This window comes from Pteropus alecto, unplaced genomic scaffold (assembly GCF_000325575.1).
Source record: "Pteropus alecto unplaced genomic scaffold, ASM32557v1 scaffold15, whole genome shotgun sequence".
In the NCBI taxonomy this organism is placed as follows: domain Eukaryota; kingdom Metazoa; phylum Chordata; class Mammalia; order Chiroptera; family Pteropodidae; genus Pteropus; species Pteropus alecto.
The window spans coordinates 2,684,736-2,696,059 of NW_006436286.1; the positions used below are offsets into that span (position 1 = coordinate 2,684,736).

The following is an 11,324-nucleotide window of genomic DNA, read 5'->3' on the forward strand; positions in this document are numbered from 1 at the left end:
TTATATGCCAGGCTCGGGCAGTAATGCTCAGGGCCAGAGAGAGTGCACACAGCAATGATGACTCCTCCCTTGTCCCTGAGACCTGCAGTGTGCTTTGGGCTGCGTCCACAGCTCCCATCTCTGCTCTTCTCCCATCCCTCCTCCCCTACTCGCCCACCTTCAGATGTTCTGATGCACGGATCTCTCAGAAGTGTTTGTGTGTTGTCCAGGAATCCTTGTTGTACTATAGCTGTTAAACTTGCTGTAATTTCAAGGGGAGAGATCGAGGGGCCCCTCGTGCTGCCATGCTTCTGACGTCACTCCAGCATATGGATAATTTTGACTCAGTAAATGGGAAGAAGTTGGTACAGAAGAATGGAGTCATAGAAGGGTGGGACGCACAGAAAGAATATGTACTAGCCTACTAGTGGTTTTATTAATCTTGCCTTCTACTGACAAACATCTGTATTCTAAACACAGAATTTGGCTCCACGTCTATATAGCACAGGTTAACCATTTATTTCCATCACCACAAGGACGGAATTTCTATTAAGATCTTCTAAGGAGATACCAAGTTCAAAGCAGTCATTCTCTCTCCTTCCCGTGGGCTATGCTATAATCAGAGTCTCAAGGCCTATGGATGTCCTAATTCTAAATCAATATGGATAAGTCTTAGAGTTTTCCCTAGAGATTTATGAAAGGACTTAAATTCTGCGTTTCATTCAAAGAAAGGATTTTTCTATGCTTGGCTGTCTGTTAGTGAAGATGCATCTGCTTTATTAGGCTTTTTTTACTGTACCACGCTTTGTAGAATTAGTAGCACTGCCTGAGTAGTCAAAGTTTCCCATGAATTTAAGGCCTTGTGTGTGGAAAATACAGTTTTTCTCTTATCAGCAGAATGCAATTATTAAGAGCGCAGGCATTAAAGTTACTCAGATCGAGATTCGTATTGTTGCTTTACTGTACACTGGTAGTTTCATCTTGGGAAAATTAAGTTTTTCACTTATAAAATAGGGTGAATTGTATCAAATTCATTAAAATTATAGAAACTGGAAGTGCGAATCCTAGAAAACTATTTCTTTAGAAAACTCTAACTACAAGTTTCTCACCTGAAGTGGCAGAGGGTCACTGCTATTTTTGAAGTCATGGTCGAAAACAATGGCGGCCAGCACTTTGTGAGATCTGCGGTCAAACTTCACGTACTTCTCAAACTCAGTTTCCGAGTTAAAGCCATGAACTGCAGAGAGGCAAAATTGTTCACTTAAATAAAAATATCTGATAATCCCTCACGAGAGGGGAGATGCCACTTTACATGGACAAAAGCCTATCCGAATATCATAAATTTAAAAATACTTTCTCAAATACTAATATCATAAATACTTAGTGAATATTTGGGTTTCGAAACAATTTTAAGCATTTTATAAGCTTCTACACTTTTAAATAATAATCATTAAAAACACATATAAAGGTAAGTCATTCGTCTTCAGGGAAATGCAAATCACTATTGCAATGAGATAACACTTCATAGCCACTGAGATGGCTATAATAAAAAAGACAGGTGATAAAAAGTGCTGGTGAGATGTGGAAAAGTTGGAAACTCCATACACTGCTGATAAGAATTTAAAAAAGTACAACTATTTCAGATAAGTCCGATAGTCTTTCAAAAAGTTAAACACAGAGTTAGCATATGACCCATTCATTCAACTCCTAGGTATATACCCAAGAGAAATAAAAACATAAAACATACATGCATATTCACAGCAGTATAATTTATAATAGTCCAAAGGTGGAAACAACCCAAATGTCCATCAACTGATGAAGGACATACCACCCAGATGCTGTACATCCATACAATGGGATGTTCTTCAGCAATGAAAAGGAATGAAATAACAATACATGCTACAACATGGATGAACCTTGAAAACATGCTAAGTGAAAGAAGTCAGTCACAAAGGCCACATATTGCATTTATATGAAATTTATATAAAAGTCTTATATATAAACCATTTACCTAAAAAGGTTTGTAATAGACGAATCCATAGAGACAGAAAGTAGATTAGTGTTTTCCTAATCCTGGTGGGGATGGGAAATGTGGAGTCCATGGCTAAAGGCTACAGGACTTATTTTTGGTGATGAAAATGCTCTAAAACTGATTGTGGTAATGACTGAACAACTCTGGGAATATACTAAAAGCCACTGAATTATACACTTTAAATAAATTAGTGTATGGTAGGTGCATTATATCTCAAAAAGCTGTTTTAAAACAAACAAGATAAATCAGGGTGGCGATCACTTCTGTGCTTTAAAGAGCTCATTTCATGACTCAATAGTTGTATGGAAATAATAGATGGAGTCAGTAAAGAAATGAACAGAAATTAAGGTGAACAAGGGAGGAAAAGAAAGATTGGAAAGAAGTTGCATAGAGCCTCCATGACCTGTGGGACAATACAAAATGCTTTTAGCATTTATGTCATCATTGTCTTAGAAGAGAAAGAAAAGCATTTGAAAAACAATGTTTAGAAATTGTTGAAAATTCCTCAAATTTGGCGAAAGAGAGAAACTTTCAGATTCAAAAGGCTCAGTGAACCGTATACAGAATGAGCCAAAGCAATTCATGCTCAGACACATCATAGTCAAACTTTTGACAAATAAAGAAAGAAAATACCTTGAAAACAGCTGGAGAGAAATGGCATATTACCTAGAGGGAGACAGGGATTCAAATGACTGCAGATTTTTTTTCAGAAACCAAGGAGGTCAGAAGAAAGTGGCAAGTATTTTTAAAATGTGGAAAGAAAAGACTGTCGATCTAGAATTTTATATCAAATGAAAATAACCTCAGGGATGAAGATGAAATAAAGACATTAGCACATGAAGAAAAAACAAATAGAATACACTGCTAGTAGAACTGCTCTAATGAATTATTAAAGGAAGTTCTTCAGAAGGAAAATGATATCAGAAGAAAGCTTGGAACTTTGAGAATGAAGGAAGAGCAAGAGCTACGGTAAATATCTGGGTAAATAGTTTTCTTAAGTTCTTTAAAATATGTGTGTGAATTATATTTCCTGGTGAGGTTTTCACCTTACGTAGATTTGAAAACTACAATACAAAGGGAAAAATATAAAGGGACCTATATGTCAATAATCATTTGATATTACAGTGAAGTGGTAAAATATTAGTTCTCCGTACAGTGTGAAAATTAAGTATGCATATTTTAACTCCAAGAGCAACCACTAATAAAATTATATATCAGAAGTCCAATCTACCCATTTTGTTTCTTTTGCGGATGGTGTTTTGCTGTTATGTCTAACAATTCTTCATTTAAGTCTAAGTTACAAATATCTTCTCCTATGTTCTGTCTGTTTCATCATTTTACTTTTAGATCTGTCATCTATTCTGATGCAATTTTTGCCTAAAGTGTGGTTTTACTGTTTTAGCTATTGGTGTCCAGTTGCTCAGCACCATTTGCTGAAAAGATTATCCTTCCACTGGATTCTTTTGCATCATTGTAAAAATATTTTGGCATATTTGTGTATGTCTGTCTACCTGGGTTCTCTACTGTTCCGCTGATCTGTGTGTATATCCCTCCACCAATACCACACTGTCTTTATAACTACGGTTATAACCTTAGTCTTGAAATTGGCAAATATAATTCCTCCGGCTTTATTTTTTCACATCGTTTGAGCGCTTTCAAAAACAATTTAATAGTAAGTTTTACGGAAAACCTTAATTTCTAACCTTTTATGTTGATGTTTAGATTCCTCTTCATACTCTCAGTGATCTCTTTCAACACATTAATATTAGAAGGCACGTAAATCAATTCCCAGTCTTGAGGATTTAGGAGGAAACGCGGCAAAGTACTGACGTGTTGAGGAGTGAAATAGAAGGGTCCAACTACATTTACATTGCTAAATGCACGGAATAGCAAAAGCATCAGTGGAAACAACAACGCTGTCACGATTTCCAATATTAAATTAATTAACTGCCTCCTCTAGAAGAGGAACAAAAAAGATGGTGTTAATGAACTTAAGTGTACACATTCAATACAAATGGATAGTTCTATTATATTAAGCTCCTGCCAGTTGCACTCTGGAAAAGCCAGTGCTTCCTGGACTGTCTTGTACCACCCGTTCCCCTTTCGACTTTCCTACAGGTCATACTATACTACTGATCAATTCAGTTTTATAAATTTGGAAGAGCTACCTACAGTTCTGAAATTGATTTTTCAAAAGCAACCATGCACACACACGCACACCCTGAACTGCAACAAATGGGCATTTATGGACATTTCCCATGGATGCTTTTACCTACCTTTAAGGTAAAATTTTTCCAGAGAAGCACTGTAAACTGGTTGAATGTCAACAAATCCATTCTTCTACAAAGAGTGTATGTTCAACTCCAGGAAAAAGGAAAGGTTTTTTTTTAAATGTTAAGTTACCTGATAATGTGAACATCAAGCAAATAACAGTATTACTTCTTTCTCCTAATCTTCTCCTTAATCAGAATTAAAGATTGGTAGCAAAAATGATAATATATTTGAAATAAAGAAAACTATATTGTTTCTATTTTTATTTTAATTTGCTTAATATCTAATGAAGTTCCCATATGCTTCAAACGCAAGGAAATAGATAAACAAATAACAGTAAGATGTGGTTCTATTTCTTCAGATGTCCATAAAGTAACAGGATCTGATTTTTCCTGTTCTAGTTTCCAGGAACAGATAGCCTCACAGGTGAATTCTACCAAACATTAAAAGAAGAATTAATATCACTGCTTCTCAAATTCTTCCAAAATACTGTAGCAGAGAGAACACTTCCAAACTTATTTTAGGAGTCCAGCATTACCCCGATACTAAAGGCAGATAAGGACACACAAGAAAAGAAACTGCATCAGGGATTTGCAAAAATCCTCTACATATTTGAGCAGATTGAATCCAATAGCACGTCAAAAGGATCATAGTCATGATCAAGTGGGATTTATTTCTGGGATGCGAGGACGGTTCAGTATGTGAAAATCATTAAATGTGATATAATATACTAAAAATTATATGATCATCTCAACAGATGCAGAAAAAAAACTTGACAAAATTCACCCTTTCATAATAAAAATGCTTAACAATTAGGTATATAAAGAAGGTTCCTCAACATAATAAAGTTCATATATGAAAAGCCCACAGCTGACATCATACTCAACAGTGAAAATTGAAAGCTTCCCCTCTTAGATACGGAGCAAGGCAAGGATGCCCACTCTTGACACTTCTATTCAACACAGTACTACAAGTTCTAGTGAGATCAATTATGCAAGATAGTGAAATAAAATACATCCAAATTGGAAAAGAAGAAGTAAAATTGTCTCTGTTCTTGGGTAGCATAATCTTATACACAGAAAACCCTAAAGACTCTATCAAAAAAACCTGTTAGAACTAATTAAACTAACAGAACTAATTAAATAAGTTCAGCAAAGTTATAGGACCCAAAATCAATATAGAAACATCAGCTGAGTTTCTACTGACTAAGAACAACGTATCTGAAAAGGAAATTAAAAAACAACCCCATTTGCACTAGCATCGAAAAGAACAAAATACTTAGAGGTAAACTTAACCAAGGAAGTGAAAGACCTGTATGTTGAAAACTATGAAATTGACGAAAGAAAGACACAAGTGGAAAGATATCCTATGATCATGGATGGGAAGACTTAAAATTGTTAACCTGTCCACACTATCTGGCACTGGCAGGAAAACAGACACATAGACCCATGGAATAGAATAAAGAGTCCAGAAATAAAACTACATATATGTGGTCGACTGATCTTCAAAAAGGATGGTAAGCACACACAATGAGAAAGAACAGTCTGTTCAACAAATGTTCTTAGGAAAACTGGGTATCCGCATGCAAACATATGAAATTTGACTCATATTTTATACCATACACCCAAACCAACTTGAAATAGATTACAGAATAGGCAACGAAAGCAACACTAGTGAATGTGACTGCCTCAAACTTTTCGTGTGTACCGAGCACTTCCATATCCTCTTTTGTGAGGTGCCTGTCCAAGTCTTTTATCAATTTTTATTGAGGGGAGGGGAACAACTTATCGTTTGACCAAAGAGTTCTTCACATACTCTAGTAAATGTTCCTTTAAAACTAAATATGGCAAATACCTTCTCCAGCTCTGTGACCTGCCATCAAGTATCTTCTAATGAACAAAACTTCTAATATATTAATATAGTCTAATTAACTATTTTTGTGTCCTGTTCAATAAAAATATCTCTAGTTCAAGTTGCTCTTCTATATTCTCTTCTAAATGTTTTACTGTTTTTCTTTCATCTTTATATCTACTCTCCACTTTTAATTGATTGTTTTGTTTCGTTTGAAGAAGAGGTTAAGACTCATTTTTTTCCCATGTGATTATCCAACTGACTCAGTATTATTTTGATGAAAAGATTATCCTTTCCCATTACACAAAAGAAAAAAATGCAAAAAAAGAGAGAGAGAGAGAGAGAGAAAAGAAATCCATCAACTAAAATGAAAAAGCAAAATAAGACATAGAAGAAGCGTAAAAACATGTAGGACACCCAGAATGTAAAAATTAAGATGGCAGAAAAGGTCAGTAATCACACAAACAAAAAAATGTAAATGGGTTAAAACCTATAAATAGAAATTGTAAGTTTCAATTTGGAATTTTACCTAATACTGTTTATAAGGGAGTCCCTAACATAAGAACATGGAAATGCTAAAAGTAGAGAAAAAAATTAAAAGATATTCCAGGCTAATACTATCAAAAGGAACCCTGAGAGAGCTATAATAATTTTAAAAAATGATCTTTGATATAAAAAATATTTTATCATGTAATAAAAGGCTCAATTCACCAGGAAATCTTAGTATTTTATACAGACATGTACCTGACATCAATGCTATACTAATGCATACTTAGTAACACATTATAAAAGTATATAATATAACTTTAATATAAGCGCAGGAATAAACTGATCAATTAACCATCACAGTGAAAGATTTCAATACAATTTTCCAAATTATTGACACCTCATACAAACATAAAAATATCAGAAAAAATAGAGAATATCTAAGCAAATAATTAACAAATTGATCTAGTACACATATACAAAATCCTCCACATAACAATTAGTACTGTTGATCAAGTGCACATAAAACATTTGTAAAAACTGGTCATATTCTTGCTGTACAAGCAAGTGCCTAGTAAATTTCAAATCATCAGTATCATACAGAATATATCCTATGATTGCGATTTCATTAGGGTAGAGATACATAAAAAGATGAGTTAAAGGTTGCTATAGATTTAGAAATTTTAAAAGAGATACTGCTAAGTTGTTCATCTGTCAAAGGAGAAATTGGAGAGAATTTAAAATAGTTAGAACAAACTGATAATGAAAATAGTACATATCAATATTTGTGGAATATACCTAAAATTATACTTAGATGGTAATGTATACTTTTAAGTCCTTATGTGAAAAAGCAAAGAAATTTTAAAAGAAATAATCTCAGGCTTTAATTTAAGGAGTTAGAAAAAGGACAACAGAATTAACCCAACTAAATTTGGAGAAAAGAAATAATAAAGCTAAATGCATAAATGTATGAAGTAGAAAACAGAAATTAATAAATTATAGAGAATATATAAAACAATTTTTAAAAAAATAAAACAAGCAAATCTCTGGTGAAATTTGTCAAGGAAAAAAGGAAAGTAGAAATAAATAACATTAAGAAGGTAAAGACAACTATAAGTACAAATACAGTAGATATGAAAATAACCTGCAGGAAGCAGAGATAAGTTATTAAAATAATATAACGACCAGACTGAAATTTGCAGAGGCAGGCCTAGCATGTGGGGACTCTCTCCCTTGGGAACTGTCAATTCCTGAAGAGGCAGCTAAGAGACTGGAAAGCAAAGTAATTCTTTTAAGAACCTCATGTACTACAGTGACCAAAGGTAAATCCACAGACCTTGAGCATTGATTTAGCATTGTTCCACACAAAATATGGAAGGACCCAAATTTGCAGCAAATTTCATGGTGGTTTTAAAGCTGAGCTGCTATGTAGTAAATCACTGGGCATTCTTGATACTTGATACTTGAATGTGCAATACATGCACAGGTAAAGGAAATAACAATGCACTTTATAAGAACTGTAGAGTGGAAAATGCAATGTCTTAAATAAAACTACTGAAAATTAGGATCAAAAATAAATAGATAAATAAACAAGTAAATGCTTAAAATGTAAATGAATTAAATTCTCCAACTAAAACGCACAGAGTGGCTGAATGGATGAAAAACAAACCCAACTATGTGTTGACTACAAGTCTCACTTCAGCTTTAAGGACACACATAGGCTCAAAGTGAAGAGATGGGAAAAAATGTTCCATGCAAACAGAAACCAAAAGAGCGCAGGGGTTGCTACACTTACTTCAGACAAAATAAAATTTGGGTCAAAAATTAAAACAAGAGACAAATAATGTCATTATACAGAGATAAAGAGGTCAGTTCATGAAGAGGATATAACAATTATAAAAATATACGCACCCAACATTGGAGCATCTAAATATATTAAGCAAATACTAACAGATCTGAAGGGGAAAATAGACAACAATATAAAAAGCAAGGAACTTCAATACCTGACTTTCAAGAATGGATAGGTCATCCAGACAGAATATCAGCAAGAAAACATTAACTTGAACTATACCTTAGACTAAATTAACCCAACAGACATATACAGAACATCGTACCTAAGAGGAACATATTCTCAAGTGCACACAGAAATTATACAAAGTATCTTTTCTGACCACAATGTTATGAAACTAGAAATCAACAACAGGAGAAAAGCTGGAAATTTACAAATGTGTAGAAATTAAACAAAACACTCCTAAACAACCAATGGGTCAAAGAAGAAATCGAAAGAAAAATTTTTAAAAATCTTGAAACAAAGGAAAAAGGAAACAACACAATGATACTTATAGGATGCAGCAAAGGCAGTTTAAGAGGGAATTTATAATGATAAATGTCTACACTGAGAAAAAAGATCTCAAACAGATAACCTAACTTCACACCTCAAAGAACTAAAAATGAACAAACTAAGCCCAAAGTTAGCAAAGGGAAAAATAACAAGGCTTAAAAGCAGAAATAAATAAAACAGGGACCAGAAAAACAATATAAAAGGTCAGCAAAACTAAAAACTGGTATTTTGAAGAGATAAAATTGACAAATGACACCACATTAATACAAAGATGCTCATAGGAGACTGCTATAAACAATTACATACCAACAAATTGAATAACCGGGAATAAATGGATAAATTTCTAGAAACATACAACCAAGACGAAATTATGAAAAAATAGAACATTTGTATAGATCGATGATGAATAAGGAGATGGGATTAGTAATCGAAAACCTCCCAACAAAGAAAAATCCAGGACCAGGTGGTTTTACTGGTGAGTTCTACCAAACATCTAAAGAAGAATTAACACCAACACTTCTGAAACTATATCAAAAAATTGAGAAGAGAACACTCCCAAACTCATTTTACAAGGCCAGGATTACTCTGGCACCAAAGTCAGATAAAGACACTAAAAGAAAAAACAACAAGCTAATATTCCTGATTAACAAGATGCAAATATCCTGAACAAATTACTAGCTAACTGAATTTAACAGCATATTAAAAGGATCATACAGCACGATCAAGTGAGATTTCTCTCTAGGTTGCAAGGATGGCTCAACATACGCAAATCAATAAATGATAAACCACATCAAAAGAATGAAAGACAAAAATCATGCAATCATCTCAATAGATGCAGAAAAGGCATTTGACAAAATTCAACATCCTTTTATAATGAAAACTCTCACCAAACTGGGTATAGTGAGGACACATCTCAACATAATAAAGGCCATATATGACAAACCCACAGCTAACATTATACTCAACTGTGAAAGGTTGAAAGCTTTTCCTCTAAGACCAGGAACAAGACAAAAATGTCCATTCTTGTCGCTTTCATTCAACACAGAACTAGAAGTACTAGAATTTGAGGGCGTTAATAAATCAGAAAGACAAAAATTTGTACACGGACTCATAAAAAACACTGAACTCATAGAAATGGAGAGCAGGATAGTGGTTGCCAGGGGCTTATGGGATCGTCTTACTTCCTCTTAATTTAGTGGTACTTAGTCACATCATAAGAGAAAAGAGACTAGCACCGAAATGTAAACTGTTCTAGGGTTGGTATAATATCTTGCTCAGCTTTATGTCTACTGCCTCTGGTGTATCGTTTTGAACATTTTGAATGTAGGCAGGCATTTCTGAAGATCTAAATTAATTTAAGACTAATCTTGACCAAGAAGGGCATGGCTGGTGTTTCTGCACATGAGGTAACGGTAAAAGCGACTTCTAAAATTAGGTGACTTTCCAGGATTTTCTAATTGGAAGGGATGATGGGGGGCTTACATCATTTCGAGGTTTTTGCATACACTGACACGTTATCATTATATTCCGATTCCTTCGACATAACAAATTCCGTACAAAATTTGACCTCACTGAAGTTGGCATTGAGCATTTAGTAAATATTTGCAAAATAAACAATAAAGAAGCTTATTCCTCATTCAAAAAGGCTCAAAGTTTAAAACGGCAAACACCACGGAAGCAAAGTTCCAGGCTGCAAAAATGTGGCAAAGCTATCCTGATGGCTTTGGGGACTAAAAAAAAAAAGAAAAGAAAAGAAAGAAAGAAAAGAAAATTTAACACTGAATTAAACCATTTCCTTTTATCCTGGGTCCCACTGCCCTTCCGAGCTTTGTTCCAGGGAAAAGCCACTATCACGAAGCGCAAGGAGACAGGGGTCACTTCTTTGGTTCGCCCTTTCTGAGAAAACCACCGGTTCGGGACCGCCCACGGCCGTTGTCCCCCGTTACCGCCACCCGCGGGGTCCCGAGGCTTGGAGCACGCGCGGCCTGCCCCTCGCTGCACAGCCGAACCCGGCGACGGCCGGGCGTCGGGCAGAGGGGCGACGTCGCCCAGCGCGGGCCTCGTCCGGCAGTAATGCCATCCATCCCTTTCGGGAGTTTTGTTTCGGAGCGGAGGCCAGGGGGCTGTGCAGGGTTCTGCGTTTGGGGGTGTTTTGGCGGTGAGGGGAAGTGGGGTACGCACTTTGAGGCTCTTCGCTGAGGCCTGGGGGCGGGGACGGCCTTCTGGAGGTCCGGAGAGCGGCCGCCGAGCAAGGGACTTGGGGAGGCGGACCAGGGTCTGGGAAGGCCGGACACTCACCCCATAGGCCTCGCAACAGCCACCGCCTGGGCCTAGGCCGCTGAGGTGCGCGCCTGCCCGCGCCCG

General features: G+C 35.8%; 1 protein-coding gene across 20 annotated transcripts in view; it reads right to left on the minus strand.

Annotated features, from left to right (window-relative positions):
• LOC102884495 (ATP-binding cassette sub-family A member 3) overlaps window positions 1-11,324 on the minus strand; it is a 114,381-nt gene extending 103,057 nt beyond the window's left edge. For 11 of the 20 annotated variants that reach the window (XM_025047254.1, XM_025047253.1, XM_025047264.1 and 8 more), the window contains exons 1-4: window positions 11,259-11,324; window positions 4,288-4,414; window positions 3,715-3,967; window positions 1,089-1,216 (exon numbers count right to left, since the gene is read on the minus strand). In XM_025047254.1, coding sequence (XP_024903022.1) covers window positions 1,089-1,216; window positions 3,715-3,967; window positions 4,288-4,347 — 441 coding nt within the window. In that variant the 5' untranslated portion in view covers window positions 4,348-4,414; window positions 11,259-11,324. Of the gene's footprint in view, window positions 1-1,088; window positions 1,217-3,714; window positions 3,968-4,287; window positions 4,415-11,141 lie in introns of those variants that run through there. The other 9 variants (XM_025047259.1, XM_025047257.1, XM_025047248.1 and 6 more) reach the window with 8 other exon arrangements.